The sequence below is a fragment of the Balaenoptera borealis genome, assembly GCF_965194805.1.
Source record: "Balaenoptera borealis genome assembly, chromosome: 14".
NCBI classification, from domain to species: domain Eukaryota; kingdom Metazoa; phylum Chordata; class Mammalia; order Artiodactyla; family Balaenopteridae; genus Balaenoptera; species Balaenoptera borealis.
Genome location: NC_138875.1, coordinates 27788331 through 27809479, shown reverse-complemented (window position 1 = coordinate 27809479; position 21149 = coordinate 27788331). Strand labels below are relative to the sequence as shown.

Here is a 21149-nt window from a genome sequence, read left to right as displayed (position 1 = left end):
AAACCTGTGTGTCCCAGTTTGTCTGCGCTTCCTGTATGAGTCTGAGCTTTGTCTCCTCAGGTCATAAAGGCTGTGAGGGTCTGGGGAGAACTATTACCTAAAACCAGCTAGGAGCTGGCAGTTTCAATGTGGGTATGATTTCCACTCAGTAAACCACAGTCTCACCTGACAACTTGAAAAGGTATTCACTTTTTAATGTGAGATTTTTCAACTTGCCTGGCTTTCCCTGCCTCTTGCCATTAAGAGAAGATAGAAGAATCCATAGAGAACACTTCTGTCCCTAATGGAACTATAATTCCAAGGCCCCAAGGAGGGAGGCAGGGGGCATTGCTAGATAAGTCCTTATTCTCTGTGAACTGATAACTAGGAGTTGCCAGCCCCTCCTACAGCTGCACAGGCTGCTGGAACAGAATGAAGTAAAGGAAGTAACTCTCCGGGGAACTTCTAGCTCGGCTTTCATTTATTCCACAGGAACTCTAGGCTTTTCCCCTGGAGGAATCTGACCTCCCCAAGTTTGGCTCCTGGAGGTCAATGCAGGCTCCTCCCCCTACGAAGTTGGAAATGCAGAGTTGAAGCCATGAGCATTATGAAGAAGACTTAGTTCTGAAGTAAATTCTGATGACCAAGCCCTCCAGGAGATAATCTGTACACATAGATTATCTTGGGGATACCCCAGAATCTGAGCTGTGGCCTCTGGTAGGACCCTCAGGGGACAAGAGTCCACCTCAGTCTTCTGCTTTCCAGGAGGACTCGACTGCCTCTCCCTAATCTAGTGTGCGTGACAGATACTCACCACACTTCTGAGTACACAGCTCCATTTGGCTCATGGAACATGTGAGAATTTCCTGGATGGCTCCTCCCTCCCAGGTGATCATTTCTTGTCTTTTCAAACTGGTTACATGTTGTACGTGGGTAGCATCTCCCTGTCACTTTTAGATGCTTAGGGGCTGGAGTGAACACACCACAGGAAGTTCAGGAGCCTTCAAGGAGAGGCTAGAGCAAGAGGTCAAGAGATGGACCTCCAGAACTGAGCCAAGAGACCAGCCAGCTAGGGGGACAAGGAACGTGTCCTCAGCAGACCGCCATGGGCCTTGAACTTGCAACACCAAAGGAAGGCCCCCTGTGCAGGAAGCTGACCTCTTGTCAGTTCCCCACCCCTCCCTGGAATGTGGGGCCCTCCGGGGCTCCTCCCCCACTCTTTTGTTTGCTTTCCTTCTTCATAAGTCCCTCCGTGATCAGGACCCCTTCTCTGCAGTTCCAAAACACCTGGCCTGGTGAGAAGGGGGCCTTTGACGTCAGTGGGGAGTTTGTCTACTCAGGTGTAGCTAATATCCTCAGTGTGAGGTTCTGTTTCTGAACTTGGGTAGCCACCTCACACCCTGTCACTGAGGGGGGTTGGGGGTATACATGTGCAGGGGTGGGGGTGGGTATACAGTTGATGCTTGACCCATCATACTCACAAAGCCAAACAAAACATGTTTGGATTGGGCCTCATCCCCAGACTCCAGCCCACCAGAGCCCCGCCCCCCCCAAAGGCCTCATGGGACTTGGGAGGGCCGCTTCCCTAATATATAGAGCTCAGAGTCCTTTCTGGATGCGGGGGTTAGGTCGTGCCCTTCTTGCTCTGAGACAGCCCCCAGGACCCAGTCAGAAGGAGGAAAGGTCTAAAAATTTCCACAAAACCGGAAAGACAGCATCTAGTATCTAGGCTGTGCAGAAATATCCATCAAGACGCTGATGGCAATACTGTTCCCCAGCCTGTGCCCTGCCTGTGGGGGGGGGAGTTAAGGGGGTTCCTTGAGGTGGGAAAGCAAATTGGCACCCTGAGGAGACAACACTTAGGTAATTGCTTTAAAGGCAAATACTGGAGCAAGAATTCTAAGGAGAGGAGTAACTGGGAGGTGATGCCTGTGGGAGGACAGGGAAGCTATTATCAGGCAGTCCAGGCTCTGGCCCTTTAAAGGAAACCTGCCTGATCAAACCAGTTTGGGGGAACCATGGTAGCCAAGCCAGTCTTCCCCGGGGAGTTTAGGAAGGTCGGAGAGTGAGCAAGCTGCAGGAAGAACGTTGTCTTTCCTCTCCCTCTTCCTCCATGGTACCCTTCCTCAAGTGGAAGGCATGCACAAGGCATAGGGTTAGGAAACGCAAAGGGAATTTACAGAAAGCCAGTAAGAGGATGAGCTGCGGGCTCTGGGAACTGAAGAGGTTCGGCTTTAGGGAGAAGTCCAGCGCCTGAGTTGAGGACCAGAGACGCCGCCCAATTGGAAAGAAGCTTCTTCCCAAATCCTGGTGGTCTAGATTCCTCCAGCCCTGTGCAGAAAATCAAAAAGAGCTCAGGTAAGAGGTCCTGGGGGAGAGAAATGAATCAGATAGAGCCCTAGCCAACAGGACCATCTATCTGACTTTTCAAAGGAAGAGAAAAAAGATAGGCCAATCTTTTTCCATTCCTTTCTTCTGCTGAGCTGCAGGAGGGCAATCCTGGGGTGGGGGACCTTATTAAGAACTCCAGAGAGAGTTCAGATCCTGGAAGCTTGAAGCTGGAAGGGCTCTTAAATAGTTATAGTTCAAACCCTTTACTTTTAGATGAGGAAACCATGGCTTGTCCAGGAAACTGTCCAGCTGATAAATGAGCCTGGACAAATGCCCAGGTGTTCTAACTCACAACCCTGAGCTCTTCTTGCTCATCTGGTGATGGATCCAGGTTACCCATCAGCCCTCAAATCCCCTTACCACCTACCTGCCCACTGGATGAGCCTTCATATTATTTATCATCCTTTCCACAACTCTGTAACCCACAGCTCTGACATCAGTGTGGTTTCCAGGACAGCCCTGTGTTGAGCTGACTGTGGGATGCTAATGAGGTAGATCTAAAAACCTTCTTCCCAGGAGTCCTTCCTTACCTGCTGCTTCCAGGGTGGAGACACCTGGTCCAGGCTCCTTGGTCTCTCTCCTCAGGTCCTGTACCCCTTCCACAGACAAGCCAATAGAACTAGAGCATCTCAGGAACCGCAAATATCTTAACATCCCAGCTTAACAGCCCATCTCCTCAATGGCCCTCTCTTACATGGCCATCTTAGATTAGTTTAGACATGTTGTGTGTAGCTACAGAGAGTGGATGTAGAAACATCCAGAAGGAAACAGATAGTCATGCCATGAGGAACAACATTCCAGGAAATTGAAGTTATCTGATCAGAGAATGGGATCTCCTCAAAAACTGGCCCCAAAGGATATGAGACTTGGTGAACTTGCTGAAGTTAGGCCATCCTGTGAGCCTTGGAAAGCCCATGGCCAGGCCTCTGCCTGCTTTCACGTACCCCTTCTCTCAGACTTGTATAGCATCCACACCCTCATTTAAGGTTAGAGGGGAAAAATAAGTTTACTCTCAAGTGCCAACTGTGACTAACTGCTATTGGTTGTCTGGAGCTTTGTGTTAAGAAGGATTCTGAGGCTGTATTGAAACTTATTGGGAAAGAGTGCTATGATCAGTTAGTTATGTTTGCCATTGGTAATGCAAAGAAAGGGTGGCAGGGAAGAGGATGTGGGGAAAGGGTGTATGGAAACATTGCCACAAGAGAAGAAGCTGGTATACAATGGCCCAGAATTTCCTTGGGCTTTCATTGGATGTCACAAATGCAATGGTACACAGGTGGGTTCTTTTTATTTGTTTTTGGTGACTTTTGTTACTCCTTTTAGGATATGATATACTTCATAATTTTTTTTTAAATAAAAAAGTCACAAGTCCATTGATATCATTTGCGAAGACTCCAACTATCTGTAAAACACCTACACTACATGAGAAAAGAATCAAAACCAGGACGTCAAAAATCTAGCTCCATGACTAATTAGCTGTGTAGCCTCAAGGAAGCTGCTTCTCTTTGGGCCTCAGTTTTTTTCTGCTAATGCCTAGACCTAAAGTTCACTTGGTTATCAAGGATTGATAATTTCAAGTAGTTTCATTTGATTGGAAAATTTTCATGTGCATTGTTAACTATAAAAGTCCACCATGGCCCTAACTCCAAAATATGGATCTAGGGTACCTTCTGCAAATAATGGAATGATCCATGTGGCCAAATAAGCCAAGGATGGCTTCATGGAGGAAGTAGAACATAAAGCAGACATTGAAGGGTGGATAGAAACTAGGCAAGAGGAGGCACAGAGGGCCAGAGATGAGGCACAGAGGGCCAGAGATGAGGCACAGAGGGCCAGAGATGAGGCCAGAATGCCAAGGCAGGGTGTGTGTTGGGCAGGGAAGGATGAGCAGGATGATGAAATCAGCTGTACTGTGGAATACCTGGAAAGCATGGCAGAAGAGTTTGAGCATTATTATACTCTTGGCAATAGGGAGCCATGTAGATTGTTGAGTAACAGAGTCTTGTTATGTTATGGTCTAACAGTTGAAGCACAGAATGGATTGAAAGGAGGGAGACTGACAATGTAGACAGGTAATTCTGAGGTGTGAGCTCGGCGTAAATAGGGGAAGGAGAGTGAAAACTCACTCTAAAGGAAGGTCAGTCAGGTGTTACCCCAGTGACAGAATGGGCACTCTGACCTTTGCACTCTCTTCAGCCTCATTCATGAGGTTGTCATAAGGCATCATGAGGTTAAATGAAGGACCAACTCATATATACTAATTAATGTCTTCATGGCATGAGACAGAGACACCAAAGTCCCCCCAGTACTCCAAGCCTTCATTTCCTCCTCTATGAGGGGGTGGGTACTGGGGGGGGGCACTGTATGAGAGGGCTGGACTGGATAATCTCTAAAGCCTTTTCCAATTCTAACGTTCGATGCCTCTGATAGTTTATAGAATGATCTTTGAAAAATGTCAACTAAACACAGCTTCACAGAAAAAGATAGCACCTCATTGACCACCCACAGGTATCTATATCACACACACACATACACACACACAGAGTAGCCTTGAAAATTACACATCACAGTGCAAAGCTCAACTTCCACATGGGGAAACATATGCCCAAATTGCGGCCAAAGTGTTACCCTGTAGAACTGGGTGTAGGAAAAAATCAAATTATATACTACTGTCACTTCAAAAAATCCTTCTGGCATAGTAGCTAGGAAATTGCCTCATGGTGTGTGGTTGTGTCTGCCACAGTAAGTTGGAGGAATAAGAGACCCAGAGATCTGGGGAGGGATGACAAAAGGGTCTTGATAGTAGGTTCCAGATCCTCTATATGTTGGGCATTGCTAGTGATAGATGGACAGTATTGGTCCACCTCCAGGAGACAGGAAAACCTGTTCAAAAGCTGAGAAAGACAGCTTGTAGAAGGAGTATAGGTAAAGGCTTGAGTAAAGGTTGATTTTAGTAAAATAGACTAGATCATTTTTCCTCTTCTGAAAGATGTCATATATGGTTTGGGTTTGGTTTTTCCCCTCAAAGAAATTGCAGTAAGCTTCACACTTGTATTTGACAGGTGGGCTCTTCTGTAAAATGTTTTTTACCCATGATATTTGAACGGATGGCATTTTCTGTATGTTAGCAGTCAGTAGAGATGTGGGTACTATGGGATACTACTCTCCAGAAAAAAAAAAAAAAAAAGTGCTTCTGAACAAATCATTATGGCTCATGACTATTCTTTCCTTCTCTGAGTCAATGGGAGGAAAGCATCACTGGACTCTTGCCTGTTAAAACACAGGATGGTGGCAATCCTCAAGGGCAGGGACCGTGCCCGTGAAATGGTCCTGAACAGCCCCAGTGTGAAACTACACACATTGGGACACTTAAAAGGCTTGTTAGAGGAGGGAGCAGCAGTTCCTACACCAGGTGGGAAAGCCGAGGAGTTACTCAGCTGCTAAGGTTTACCTGCAGGTTCTCAAGGACAGAGCTTCTCAGCACATGTGTAGCTGAGCCAAGAGAGCAAAGCCCTTGGTCCTCGAAGCAGACAGAGGGGGGCTGGTGTGGCCAGAGTCCTCAGGCCCAGGCCGTAAACATCATCATCTGTTTTCTGCACCATGCCATACAGTATTATTTTTATGTGTGCCATGATGCTGGGGGGCGGGGGGAAGGGGAAGCTGGAAAGAACTCCCCAGAGTGAGTTATTGTCAAAAAAAAAATTTGTTCTTGGGCTTCAGAACACCCAGCTACCCTCTTCCAAGAAGCTTTGAGGTTTTCAACCACCTGGTGTAATCTCTTGTTAACCAAAACAAATCACATCAAGCAAGATCTCTGTCTTCAGTGGCCTGTTTTATTCTCTCTCATTAACTGGGTTCTTCTATCCACTCACGAAGGATTTCTGGGTTTCTGGTTGGTTGGTCATAGATGGCCAATCACTTTATCACATCTATATACTTCCCTTCTTTTCTCCAGTACTGCTGGAGATAATCAGCTCTTGCCCTGAAACTTCTAAATCCCTACACAACTCAGCTATTACCATTGTTAACCTATGAAAGACTCACTTTTATTTCAATATTTATCAAGCATTTAACATTTACAGTGAGATATATTATTTTTTTAATAGTTCATACCCCGAAATAGCGAAAGGTTATTCATTTTACTATTCAGAAATTAAAATGCGTAGGAAAATTATCCCTCATTAATGCATTCAACAAATACTTCTGAGTGCCTACAATAGGCCAGGCTCATGCTAGGTGCTGGAAGTGCCAAGATAAACCTCTGTAACCCAGGCTGTCAAGGATCCCACCGTCCTGTGAAGGTGACAGATAGGAACACGAGGTAGGAGTGGGTGATGGTAGGTATAAAATGCCAGGCCTGCCCTGACTTAAGGACCCACCCTGCCCAGAGCACAAGCTGTTCCAGAGACATGGCCTCCCTGAGGAGATACTGATATGAGCGCTGCAAAATTATTTTCCCCAACATTTTCCAAGCATTAATTTCATCTTCATAACAACATGAGAACGAAATAGCAGGTACCCTCCGAAATATCTGTCATCATTCTATAGGTTGGGTTTGCAAGGTCAGCTCTATGGGGTCTGTATATCTCCATCTGAGCGCCGTGCTTGCAATGAGGGAAACTGTCGATGAAATTACATGACTTGCAAAATGCCGTGCAGAATGAGCGATGCTGGTTCCCGGCCAGTGTTATCGTTGTTTTCTTTTTTTCCCACCACACCAATGGAACATTTATTTCTAGAGCATTTGATAGATGTGTTCATGATATTTTTGAAATTGCCTTTATCCATTATGAAAGCCCTGAGAATCTGTCCCAAAGGTAGTGGTAAGTTGCTATCACCTTAGCTTTAAGTATTTTCAGAGCCTCGGGAAATGTGTTACTTTCTCTCCAGTCTTCCTTGTGGCATCCTTCCCACCTGTCATCCTCACCGCTTGGCCGGCACATCTGGAGGGGCCATCGCCCTCCCTGGGTGGGTGGTCTGCAGCTCAGCACTCCCGTCCTGCCCACAGGAGGTCCAGGAGCAACCCTATGTCAGACCACATTTGGGGCTACCTCCCCAATCACCCCAAATAAGAAAAAAAAATGTGTTCAAGGAAAAGAAAGATACTCCTCATTTTTGTTTCTGTGGCTGGGACATCGATTCTAGGAACACGTAGTACTGTGGACCCTGCCCCACTTTCCTGGGCTCTGAGCAAGCAGCACGATCTAAGTGCTGAAAGCGAATGGCCAGGGCAGGAAAGGGGAGCCAGGTCTTCTGCGGCCATCTGTAGAGCAGCAAACTGGGAGTCTGGAGACCTGGGTGCAGCTCCTGGCTGTGCCATGATTAATAAACTATGTGACTTGGGTGGGGCGAGGTGATCTCTCTGGACATGGGAAGTAGACTGTGATCTTGAAGATCCATGCAATTCTGAACCTATGATGCTAAGGTCAAAATATCGCTCTGCGCAGGGCGTGGCTGGGGTGGCTGACCCTCGGCACGTGAGGAATGAGAAACCCTGGGCCGGCAGAGGTGCCCTTCCAGCCTGGGAGGTGTACGCTGTGGACTGGCTATGGGAGAATGCCCTGCTTTGCCAGATGATGCAATAGTACCCCCTCGGTCCTCACCCCCCTGCACAGAACCTATCTGCAGTGGTGCCCTAGGGCACGCTGACATTCCACGTGTGTCTTAAGCACAGGGTCAAGGGGGCTTCTCCAGCCTCTGGAGTTATGGCTCCATGGTGACCCACGGGCAGGGTGGTGAGTGAAACAGGGGCTTTTTTCCCATCCCGAGCCTAGAGGGAAGGGACACGGTCACTTGTGTGACCTTTCAATCTGAGCGTATAGACAGGATACCTTCCTTGCTCACACATGTCCCGCATACTCCAGTTGTTGGTCCTGCTATATTCTCAGCTTTGCTAAAGTTGTTTCTACATGAGCAGTGTGAACTAGACCAGTTTTTTTCAAACTTTAATGTGTACACAAGTCAGTTGGAGATCTCGTTTTAAAAAAAAAAAAAAAAAAAACTTATTCCAATTCAGTGGGTCTGAGATGGGACCTGAGAGTCTGCATTTCTAACAAGCTCCCTTGGATGTCCGTGAAGCTGGTCCACAAACCAGACTCTGAGCAGCAAAGATGCAGAGAAAAGGACTGAGGGCTGAGAGCCACATGGCTCACTGTTTGTAGGATGCTTCAGAAATCATCTGAGCCTCAATTTTCCATCTTTTGGTGATAACAATGCCCAAGTGAGTTAACTTATAAAAGTGTGCAAATGTAGTAACAGTGTGAAAACTCTCCACTATTCCAGGCAGCCACTTGATCATCTAACTCTAGACTTCACTGGAACCACAAGCAGAAAGTGTGAAAAGTGTCTATCTAGGGACCACCACGAACTCCAATTAGTCAGTGTGGGCCAGGCGTAGTAGGGTTTGGGGCACACATCATAACAAGCCATCAGGTGACCTGACGCTGTCAATTCTCAGACCCAATTTGAGAAACCCTGTCCCAAGTGATAAGCTACTCTGTTCTCCACAAGGGTAGAAATGTTTCTTGTAGCTGATTGCAGCTTCTTAGCTCCCCACAGAGCAAACCAATGTGCACAGAAATCGCCTGGGGAATCTTGTTGAACTGTAGATTCTGATTCCATCAGTCTGGGTGGAAACTGAGATTCTGCATTTCTAACAAGCTCCCAGAGGAGGCTGGTGCTGCTGGTCCAGGGACCACACTTTGAGTAACAAGACCCTAGATGAGAGGTTCTCAGCCCAAACTGCACATTAGGGCCACCTCCTAAAACATCCTGGGCATTAAAAACTCCGATTTTTAAAAGTGGTCTGGGGTAGGGATCAGGCATTTTTTTAAGCACCCAGGAGATTCTGATGTGCAGTGAGCACTGAGGACCTACACACACAAACTCCCTACCGCAGGCGGAGGCCAGGGCACCGGCTGAAGGACGGGAACGGGCAGTCGGCTCGGGTCCACCATCCATGCCAGTCCGAGGCCGAGTGAAGGAGGTCTTAGAGCAGTGCCTTACTGGGGAAACAAGGCAGGCTGGCCCGTCCGTATCTTGACACTGATAGGTGTCTGGGATGCAGTTTCTGTGAGGAAAGGAAGTGGAAGTTTCATCGGGAAGAATGGAAAAGAGGGATTTTTCCGCAGATACTGGTGCAATCACTACTGCAGCTCAGACCACACTGCTCCTCTGGCTCTGCACATGATTTCCCCGCACTCTCTGCTTGCCTCTCGGGGGGTGGCCCAGGGTGGGGCACTGACCTGTCTTGTTTTGCCCCCGGCCAGGCAGCGCTGGGGGGCAGCCGCCCACGACGAGCCCAAAGGCAGATGAGGGCTCGGAGGCTGTGCACCCCAAGCCCAGGAACGTGTTCCACATCGAGTGGTCATTCATTCGCAGGAGGAGCAAAGGTGTGCGCTTCCCACCCCCACCCCCCCAGACCCCGCTCCCGGGTCCTTGATTTGCTCACCTCTAAAATGGGGACCATGGCAACACCTCCATCACAAAGCAGTGGGGAGAGCCACAAGGGTGAGGTTCAGTCTCATCACCCCCGACCTCTGACCACAGCCACGGGTTCCAGGGTCTAGACGCCCAGGGTCGGGGAGACTGGAGCCATGGCAAGTAGCTGACTCTGTCAGTCTAGGCCAGGGGGTTGCAAACTTCACTGCACATTGGAACCACCTGCATCTCATTCCCGGAAGTGCTAATCCAATTCACCCGGGAAGCAGCCTGGGTGGCAGAAGGAGCTTTAAAAGCTCTCCATGAGGGAGTTTCCTGGTGGCCTAATGGTTAGGATTCGGCCCGTTCACTGCAGAGGCCTGGGTTTGATCCCTGGTCAGGGAACCATCCCATATGCCGTGCAGCACAGCCAAAATACAAAAAATAAAATAAAAATAAATAAAACCTTGCACTTTTAAAATGACCCCAAAAAAAGCTCTCCATGAGATTCTAATGTGCTGCCAAGTCACAACCCCTGATCCTGATGCTGCTGGTCTTGATGCTGATGCTGGTCCTGATGCTGATGCTGGTCCTGATGCTAGACAGTGGTGATGTCTACACAAGGGAACAGATGGAGAGCCCTGGAGGGGAGGGGCTCCCAAAGGCCAAGAGGAGGGTCCAGAGGGCAGCCAAAGTGGGGAAGCCAGAAACTTGAATTTGGACGCTGAGGACATGTTGTCTCAAACAGGGAAGAGCTGGCAGCGGGGGAGGGGTGTGGGGTCAAGTGGGGGTCTCCCCAGTCAGATGGATGGTAGGAGCAGCGTCATGAAGACCCAGGGCAGAGGGGCAATCTAACTTTGCCCTCCAGAGAAGGGAGGCGACTTGCCCAGGGTCACACAGCTGGTGAGGGCATGGCAGGGATAAAACTGATTCCCGGGTTAGTGTCCTTTTACAGTATCACATGCTTCCCAGAAGCATATGACTTTCTTGCCCCAGTTTGTCTGAGCCTCCTTGTTTTATACCCAAAGTAGCCAGCCAGAGAAATGGCCTGGGGTGTTCTGGGAAAACCTCATACACTGGGGAGAGGGCACTGAATTAAATCAAGGACCCCTTTAGCCCAGGAGTTTGTATTTGACAGAGGCCCCAGGGCATCCTCAGGAAGAAAGCATAGTTTGCCTCAAAAAGTTAACAATCTCCCTGCAAACATATTCTTAGGATAGTGGTTGGGGGCTGGGGTGAAAGAGGGCCTAGCAGAGAGCCCCACGCAAAGGAGCCTGGGAGGCGGGTTAGCAGAAGCTGCTGAAGAGCTGGCGCTTCGGACAGAAGCAGAGAATCCATCAGGATATCAAACACACTAGCCTCAGAGTCTAGAGTCATCCTCTTTGCTTCCTACGCTTCCTTTCAAACTTCCTTAATTTGTTTCTCTTGCATAGTGTAACTTCCCAACCACACTGGTATTTGCAGTCCCTGCTCCTTCAGATGGGGGAGCACAGAGCCATTGATGTATCTCTTCTAGCGTTTAGGTGCCCTGAAAGCTCATGAATGCAGACAGAATGGCCAATTGTCTGAAGATACAGGGCATTCTGAGCCCAGACAGCCATTCTCACACTTGACCACAAGAGGGCACCAGAGCATAAACAGCAAAACTTCCAAGGGCCTTCCTTCATGATACTTAAAACCTTTCCGAAATCACTCACCTTTACAAATAAATTATCTTGTAATAATGAAAAATACATTCAAAGCCACTTAATAACAGTTTTCTAGAATTACAAGGGCATGCCAAAATCTGTTTCAAGTGACAACATGGATATCACTTGTCTTAATCCAACAAGAAGCTGCTGCTAAAATACTTGAAATTCTAAGACATACATCCTAAAAATACCAAAACAGCTGAGGTCATCCAGCTGGAAAGAGTTGTAGTAGAATTTGAACACAGACCTCGTATGGTTCAGGCAGCTTAATGCTTTACGAGCAATAATGCCTCATAAATACCAATCTTCGTGTTCATGTGGGAAAAGAACCCTGGGCTCAGGGCTCACAGACAGCTTTGTTTCCTCACCTAAAAAATAGGGGAGTTGAACAAGATCAGAGCCTCTTAACTAAAAGTCAGCTGAGTCTCTGAATTCCCTAAATTCTTGTAAAATGTCCAATTTACATGAAGATGTGCATTTTTTCCCCCGAAGAGCTTACCCGATTGGGTGTGTGCAGTAGCAGAGGAGGGGGTCCTCCTGCCCCAGGCACAGAGTCTGGGGCATCCTCAGTGGGGTAGAAAGTGCTGAGTATTCCAACTTGAGCCTTGCAGGAAATTTGCTGCTAAGGTGCCAGGGTAGGGGGTCCTAACGGATGATGTTCTCCCTGCCAACTCCAGTATTTGGAAAAGGTGAACACCAGGAAAAGCGCACCAAAGACCCTTCTCCCCACCAATACCGGAAGCCCACGGTCGAGTTGCTGGTGAGTAAAGAGTGGCCCGAACCAGGGGCAGCACCCACATCACCGAGTCCGCAGCAAGGTAGAGAGCTGAGGTCCAGAAAAGGCGTCCTCTGATTTAGGCAAACTTTTCTTGAGTTCATATTTCCAGAAGCATAATTATGTGGGATAAAGATGTCTACTTTTCAGTTTACTTTATAAAGTTTCATGTTTCTTTTATTTTAATTATTTCCTATCCATCTTCCTCTGAATCCAGCATTCAAGCATTTAGGAAATAAGCTGGTGCCAATTTTCAAAACAGAGCATTTACTTGTTTAATTTTATGGACAGTTGAATTTTAAAGACTAGGCATGCTGGGGTGGGAGGGGATACTTTCTTCTGGAAAGAGTATGGTACAGTAGAAGTAATATTTGTTTTAAAAAAAGAATCTAAAAATCTGTGGGTAAATCTAAATTCTATCATTTGACCTTGACCCTTTACAAATGAGAACCTCTTCATCCATGCCTGAGACCTCATCCACAGAATGAGGATAAATATATTGTCTTGTTATACTGCAGTCATGGGGGATTGGTTCCAGGACCCCCGATGGGTACCAAAATCTGTGGATGCTCAAATCCTTTACATAAAATGGCATAGTATTTGCATATAACCTACGCACATCCTCTGGAATACTTTAAATCATCTCTAGATTACTTACAATACCTAATACAATGTAAATGCTATGTAAATAGTTGTAAGTACAATGTAAATGCTATGTAAAAAGTTGCCAGTGCACAGCAAATTCAAGTTTTGCTTTATGGAACTTTCTGGAAATTTTTTTTTGAATATTTTTAACCTGAAGTTAGCTGAATCCACGGATGATACAGATGGCTGACTGTGCAAGGCTGTTGCCCATATTAAATGAGGTAAAAGATCAAACAAAACAAAAGATATTCTGGTCTACAGAAACTAAAATGATTAGATAGCAATTTCACTAAATACCAAGTGAAGATCTTAGCTTGTCCCCAAGCAAGCAAGTCACTCCTCAGTGTGAGAGGCTCAGAATGTGGGAGCTTCTTGCCCGTCTCTTGTCCCTGGACAGGATCTGGACACCATGGAGAAGAGCTCCGAGATAAAGGTGGAAACAGGCATCTCCAAGACTTCCTGGATTCAGAGTTCCCTGGCTGCCAGCGGGAAGAGGGTCCGCAAAGCCCTCGGGTACATCACAGGAGAGATGAAGGAGTGTGGAGAGGGACTTAAAGGTAAAGGTTCCGTGAAAGCAGCCCCTGCTCCTAACCCTAAAAACGTCCCCTCTGGTCGTCCCCCAGGAAACACGCTGCACAGATCTCTGTAGATGAGACTGAGTCCCACTTCCATGGATAGGATAGGATAGGATAGGATAGGGTAGGATAGGATAGAGTAGGATAGGGTAGAGTAGGGTAGGAGTTTCACTCTTATGACAGACACGCAGTCTCTCAGGATGTAAGTGCCAATACATGTAGGTGTGCAAGCTCTCAGTTCTGAACATAACAGTCATGTGCTTTCAAATATCCCCTCAGAATGTCACATTGTACACAACATTGCAAAGCAACGATACTCCAATAAAAATTTTTTTAAAAAAAGAATGTCACATTGTAGGACTGGGATTCTAGAGCCAGCATTCTAGAAAAATGCCTGCCCTAGAGATGGATCATGGGAGATCCGTGTCTACGATTCCAATAGGTTCCCGTTAGCAATCCTCCAGACCTCAGGCCATGGGTTTGATGCCTGCTGGGCTGCAAGAGTTTTCTTTCTGGATCCCTCCTCTTGAAAATTTACGCCACTCTCACGGGGGCACAGGTCGCACAGGGTACCCACTGCCTGAATGACAACCTGAAGACCACAGCCAGCTCTCAGTGGGTCTGAAGGGTTTTCTGGGCAGTCAGATGCCCCCTCAGGTTCTTGGTTTACCCCCCCTGTGGCAGGTGACAGCAGGGAGCTGAACCCACCTTGGATGCCCAGCTTCCCTCACCCCCTCGCCCTCTGGGGCCTCGCCTAGAGCTGTAACAGCTGAGCCTTGACTGACCCCTTGACTGGTTCCATTTCAGACAAATCCCCAGTGTTCCAGTTCCTCGACTGGGTCCTCCGGGGCACATCCCAGGTGATGTTTGTGAACAACCCCCTCAGTGGCATCCTCATTGTCCTCGGCCTCTTCGTCCAGAACCCCTGGTGGGCCATCTCGGGCTGCCTGGGCACCGTGGTGTCCACCCTGACAGCCCTCAGCCTGAGTCAGGACAAGTAAGTCCCAGGAAACCCAGGGTCCAGGCCTGAGACCAGAGGTAGCTCCCCGTGGGGACATTCACCAGCCTCCCATCCTCACCGCCTGGCTCCCGGCTCAGAAACCCCTCAAAATAAGGTCACTAATAACTCAAAACAACCATTCCCTGGTTCCTTTTAACAACCACACATTGTCTAGGGGACTGTGAAGGGTTGATGGTTTGAAGGTGTGTGTGGTCAGGCTTCAGCTGAGAAAAGCCTGACTCAGAAGGAAAATCAAGAAGGCAGTGCCCTGCGTCAGGCCTCGGGGAACCCCTCCTTCACCAGCCCTCCCCCCCAGGTCCGCCATCGCAGCCGGACTTCACGGCTACAACGGGGTGCTGGTGGGGCTGCTGATGGCTGTGTTCTCGGACAAAGGCGACTATTACTGGTGGCTTCTACTCCCCGTCATCGTGATGTCCGTGTCTTGGTAAGTTTGCTTCTGAGGCTGTGGGTGTAGATCAAGGGCTGCCAGCCTTTCGACCCCAACTCCATGACTGTCTGTCTAAACTGGAGTTTAAAGCAGCATTTCCTTAGCTTGCACATCAGAAACAGCCGCTAGAAATAATTACTGGCGTTATACAGCAACAGCACCACTGTGCTAGGTGATCTGTACACAGTATCTCGTTACATACCCTCATTTACTCTTCATTTTTGTAAGATCTAAGAGCCCCTGGTCCTACCCCGGCAGAGCACAGGGAAAAGAACTGAGGCCCACAGAGGTCAAGAGCCATACTACGGGGTCCTGTCAGTGTCTGGAAATCTCCTCGTCCCTCCTGCTCCCCCAGTGCTGCCCTGTCCTTGGGCACCCTGACCAGACGGGGACAACCTCCCAGTGTGGGCTGCAGGCCCAGCCCTGCCCAGAGCCCTCAGACGGCCAGACTCCAGGTCCTCCCTCACCTGCAGAAACCACAGGGCACCCCGGCCAGGAGTGCTCTCAGTTCCTCAACAAACATGCGTTGAATGATTGAATGAATGTGGTTCCCCTCACCACCAGCCCCTTCTGCAGCCGGTGCTCTCTCCTCATGCCTGCGGTGGGAGCCATGCGGCTCTTCAGGGAAGCTCTGGGACTCCCTGCCTTAGGACCTCCCCTGAAGGCCCTCCTTCTGAAGTTGAGTCTGGCATCCACCCTGTTGCTGTGCAGGGGCAGAGGAAGGAGGTCCAGGGGAGGAGCTGCCCAGGGCCAGTCAGGCTGGGAGAGGGGGCCAGCCAGCTGCTTTTCCCTGGGAAGGCACAGGGGGCCCCCTAAACCCACTCAGTCTAGTGTCAGGGCCAGGGGGCATCTTGAACAGCATCTCCTGTGCTTCTGCCCTCAGCCCCATCCTCTCCAGTGCCCTGGGCACCATCTTCAGCAAGTGGGACCTCCCGGTCTTCACGCTGCCCTTCAACATCGCAGTGACCCTGTACCTGGCAGCCACGGGCCACTACAACCTCTTCTTCCCCACGAAGCTGCTGCAGCCCTCCTCCTCCTTGCCCAATATCACCTGGTCGGAGGTCCAAGTGCCCTTGGTAGGTATCGTGGAAGGTGGAAGGGCAGCGTCTGTCCAAACTCAGTGTTAAAGTGGCATTTACTTATTTCGCATGTCAGAAACATCCATGAGTAACAACTGTTACCAATTATACAGTGCGAGACACTCTACCTCAATATCTCATTAGCCACCAGCTTTTTCTTTCCTCTTTTTAAGAGCTAAAAAGGCCATTTTTGGCCGCACACTGTCCTCTCATAGCACAGGGGGAGAGACTAAGGCCAGGTTAAGAGACTGCCTGAGGTCACATGGTTAATTAGTGAGGAGCAAAGTCAAGACTAGAATTCCCGCCTCCTGACTCCTAGAATTGTGTTCTTTTATCTTTTTTTTTTTTAAGCCTTTTTGATGCTTTACTCCAGTTTCAATCCAAGAGACTCTGTGTATTTTTCTTCTCATTCAATGTCTCTGAATCATTGAAGATGTGCACATCACACACACTGCCATCTGTTGGCTCGACAAGTCTCTGCTCCAGCCTGGGGAGCTGGTTCCCCTTGCTCTCTGGGGCATCCTCACACTTTAAAGCACAGGTGTTGCTCCACTAAGAAATATCTATATAACAGAGATTTTTAAGCTTTTTGCAAGTATTCCGTATATACTGCTGGCCGCTGGAAGTCTGCCAAACTAAATAAGAAGCTACTCTAAAAGCGTTAAGTCAGCCTGGAGAACTATGCCCATCAGCCTTCTTTTCTAATTGGGCACATTTTCTCTGAGGTCCCCCTACTCTCTGTTACACTAAATGACTTCATAGACTAGAGCTCACTCGGAACTTTGTTATTGGCAATTCATCATCTAACCACAAAGCCACCTGGGCTTGTTGAAGGGAATTTGTGTCAGAAATAATGGTGCCTAGTTTCTCTGAACAGTTCAAGGAGACAGCAGCATGGCGGGGCAGAAAAAGCCCTGCATTTGTCCAAGACGCATTATCTAGGAAGAGACGTATTCACATTAGCTCCATCCTTGTTGATGTGTGTGTGTGTGTGTGTGTGTGTACCTTCACGAGCCAAAGGTGAGAAAAGGTGCTGTTAGCAGTTCAGCCCCTCAGGCTTCCCTTTCACGATATTCAACCAGTCAGTATATTTTGAAGTCAGAATTGCTCTAATTGGCGTGCTATGGGGAAATGATGGTAGAAAAGGCAAGTTTAAGATATTTTGCATCCTCCAAACCACATTTTCAATTGAAAAGATAACTAAGAATTTTGTAAAAATGAAAAAAATGGAAAATACTGTACAAATGCTTTAGAACCCCCAAATTTCCAGGAAAGACAAATTCAATGTTTGGTGGTTATTCTTTAAGAAATACCTTTCTGGCCAATTTTGAATGGATTATGGTAACAGTGAGTATGTTTTGTCATTTTGACAATTATAACTAGAGCCTTGAGTTTTGGGGAAACAAGTGGTAGATGTCAGAGAGAAGGTCTAAACCTCCCAATGATTTTGAGGCCCCACAAGCTCCTCTGCTCTTTGGCGAGGGGAGAGCCTGCTGGAGGGTGCAATTGGCTGGGGACCAGAGGACCCAGCACCACTGCCTCTGCACAAAACTCTCTGCCTGTCCCGCCATCCCCCATGGCGATGCCGGAGCCCAGTCCTGTTCTCTGTCCTGGGATAACAGGGGACAGAGCCCAGAGGGTTGCCCACTAGACTACCCTGCAGGCCTGTCCCTGCACACTCTCATGTGGGGCGAGGGCCCTGGAGCTATAGGACCTCCCTCCCCTGCACCCCAGGAGGAGTCCTCAGACGACTTGGGCTGAGGGAAGAACTGCCAATCTCAGTCGCTGGGGAAGCCCATGTGCCCTGGATCCTTTTCCCAAACTCCAGAGTACGTGTGCAAGTGCCCACCCCACATTGGACCCTGGCCTTCCTTTCTCATTCACACACAGGTCCGCTACCTGAGACACACGGCGGCCTAACACGTCAGGCTGCTCCTCCATCAGCCACGTGACAGGTTTATCAATAAAACCCGCAGATGCCAGGATACCACCTGCCCAGGGGCTGCTCTGTGGATACGAGTCCAGATGCTCACCCAGACGACTGCACAAATGTGACCACAGCCCAGACATGCTGTTCTTGGAAACAAAAAGGACCGTTTTTCCATCTAATATTTAACCTTCTAGTCATGTTTTTAGCTTAAAAAAAAAATGTTACAAGAGTTTTTCAACCCCAACTTTGGTCAGACATCTATACATTTCTAATGAATAACACCCTCATTTGAAGTATTCAGTTTCTCTTCACTGAGAGTTTAGTGCCTTACACTCATGTTTCTAAATAAAGGAAATGATGTTTTAACCCCTTACTGTTCTAAGAACTTAAGATTAAAACAATAAATCTTGTGTTCCTTTTAGAGTGAACCTATTTGAAAATATCTTGGAAAACTATTGCAAAATATTAGTGTGGAGGGTTTGGCCCCAAATCTTTTCCAGCCCAGCTTCAAGTTGTCTCTTTTGCCTCCATAATTGCATGTGCTCTTGCTGGACCTGCAGCTTTTGAGAGCCATCCCTGTTGGAATCGGCCAAGTGTACGGCTGCGATAACCCCTGGACTGGAGGCATTTTCCTCATAGCTTTGTTCATATCGTCACCTCTTATTTGCTTGCATGCTGCAATCGGATCCGCCATGGGGATGTTAGCAGGTTAGTGTCATTAATTAATGAGCCCCTTATTAATGGGCCATAAGGATGTTGTATCTGGGGCCTGCTCCAAAGAAAATGGTGTCATGAGTCTTCAGTGCTCCACCGGCTTATTCCTATAAACTCTCCCTCCTTCCATTACACCCGTCTTTCTATTTTGGGTGCCGGTGCCCTCCTGCTCCCCTGAGCAAAAGCTGTCCTCAGGAAAGGCTCTGGTGTTACTCATTTCCACCTCAGTATAAATTAAAAGCTGGGGAGGAGTTGCTTCCAGGCATGTTTATATTTTAAGTCTTAACTCTAATCACGATAAGAAGCATTTGTCCTCCATTAGAGAACATTAAGGTTCCATTAACCCGCCTTTTTCTGGCAGGGAAGGGGCCTGCTCTGGACTGCTCACTCAGACTTCAGATCATTACTCAAAAGGGTCTCTTGTACCCATACCAGCTTAACCACTGATACGCATGTGACTAAGGCCATTTGTTTCCTTTAGATGTTTTTTCACTGAATAGTCAGAAGTCCTTTTTATACATACTTTGGTGTCAATAACTGGTCTGGGTTGAGGACTGTGGAGGGCTTTGGGGCTGGTGGGTGGGCCCACGTGACCCACACAGCACTCAGCCTGTCTTCTCCCCCAGCCCTCACTCTGGCGACACCCTTTGACTCCATCTACTTCGGGCTGTGTGGCTTCAACAGCACGCTGGCCTGCATCGCCATAGGAGGCATGTTCTACGTCATCACCTGGCAGACGCACCTCCTCGCCGTCGCCTGCGGTGGGTACTGCCAGCGGGATTCCCTTTCCACCTCAGATGATGCCGGTGTCTATGCCCACAGGGAAACCGCCCTGCGGAAATTCTGCTGGTCCTCCAAAGATAAATGGGAGGATGTGTTTGCTTTATAAAAGGGTTTTTATTTTAAACTGTTTTGAATGGTCATTTAGTGATTAGTGCATTGAAAACTATTTTCACTGAACACAAAGTGTTCAGCCACATGGAGACAGAGTTTTCAGATGGAGGTTGTTCGGTTGTTGCCCGTGGGCTGTCTGCTGTGATTGCTGCTTTCCGTGCTGGTGATTGGAACTTTCCGACAGAGCAAGTCTTATGCAAATTAATCTTTATATGTGGAATTGGGCAGTTTACATCAGATACAGCAGCTAACCTTACGCGCCCAAACATTAACCTTCAAATAATGCTTGTAGGAATGCTGAAGAGTGTGGTCAGGGCACTCAGTAACTCTCTGATAAAGGTTTGCTGTTGTTAATATCCTAGGGACCTTTGGGATGCTTTTAGTGGAGAAAGTGAGAGTTCAGAAGCAAAGCCCAATTACTGTGGCCCATTTTCACGGAACCTCACCTCTCACCAGCACTTGGGTCTTCCCAGTGGCCAGCCTAGTGGTACCCTCCACACACAAAGCCCAGAAGATGAGGCAGTAGGTGTATTTGGTCTTCCTCAAGCTTAAAGAATGCTGTTCCTCCCTGGAAACCCATATTATGTTAATAACTTGTGATGAAATATCACAGCAGGGAGTTCTGGGATTCACGTGCCTTGGCTGTATAGTAAAATGTTCATTTATGGTTTATGCTCCCAAATGTTCCTTTGCTAGAATGCAAGGTGGTAGGACCCAAGAGGACTGTAACAGCTAAATTCTGGTCCTTTTTAACAAAGTTCATCTGCTGTCTTAGTTGTGCCGGAATTTGCATGGAATTTAACACTTTTCAAAGCTGCCAAGCAATGGAAACATAACTAGATTTTTGTTAACCTGAGATATAGCATTTGTGGCATAAAATGTATGAAGAGAGAATATGTAAACTCGAGGCACTCTTAGTCACCTGACTATTTCTTGGTTCTTTTGCAGCTCTGTTTGCAGCCTATCTGGGTGCTGCCCTGGCTAACGTATTATCTGTGGTGAGTCAACATGGGCTAGGAATGTGCATTGCACCCTCCCCCGTATTCTCTCAGCTCCCCAAACCCCTCCTCCGGAACCCCTTCCCAATCCATCCCTCATGTCTCAAATCACGCTTCCCTCCTCCACAGCCGCAGACAGAAAGAGCTGGGCCTCAAAAGTGTTAATGTCAACACTGGTCAGTCAGATCCTGTGGTCAGTGGGCCAGTGGGGCTCTGTATAGAAGGACAGTCTGAAGAGCATTATCTTGTAAATCAGACTCATTTCTTGTAAATTTCTTGTACATCAAACTCCTCTACAACTAATTTTAAATCTTCATATATAATTTTTTTCCTGTGTTTCTAGATCATCTACTCAAGTAGCTTGTGGGCCAGTGTACATCTTTGTTCACCCCATAGCAACTACCAGGGAGTCAGGAGTCACGAGGCAAGGCTTCCAGGAGGACAAGGAGCCAAGCCCGAGAGAAGCCAGAGCTGGCGGCTGAGGGCCTGTGCAGCACTCTGAGAACCCTTCTTTGTCTGAGCCCCAGTGCAGGTGGTGTGTGAGGTCGGGGGAACCACATGGCCAGCCCAGCCCCCAACACACACAGGAGGGACACTGGCCCCATCGCAGA

At 48.1% G+C, this 21149-nt stretch overlaps 1 protein-coding gene across 6 annotated transcripts in view; it reads left to right on the top strand.

Moving 5' to 3' along the window:
• SLC14A2 (solute carrier family 14 member 2) overlaps positions 1–21149 on the top strand; it is a 450437-nt gene that overhangs the window by 425841 nt on the left and 3447 nt on the right. For 3 of the 6 annotated variants that reach the window (XM_082353311.1, XM_082353309.1, XM_082353310.1), the window contains 9 exons: positions 9639–9761; positions 12158–12240; positions 13298–13457; positions 14283–14472; positions 14792–14920; positions 15807–15999; positions 18493–18640; positions 19273–19407; positions 20489–20538. In XM_082353311.1, coding sequence (XP_082209437.1) covers positions 9639–9761; positions 12158–12240; positions 13298–13457; positions 14283–14472; positions 14792–14920; positions 15807–15999; positions 18493–18640; positions 19273–19407; positions 20489–20538 — 1211 coding nt within the window. Of the gene's footprint in view, positions 1–1601; positions 2338–9638; positions 9762–12157; positions 12241–13297; positions 13458–14282; positions 14473–14791; positions 14921–15806; positions 16000–17892; positions 18207–18492; positions 18641–19272; positions 19408–20488; positions 20539–21149 lie in introns of those variants that run through there. The other 3 variants (XM_082353313.1, XM_082353314.1, XM_082353312.1) reach the window with 3 other exon arrangements.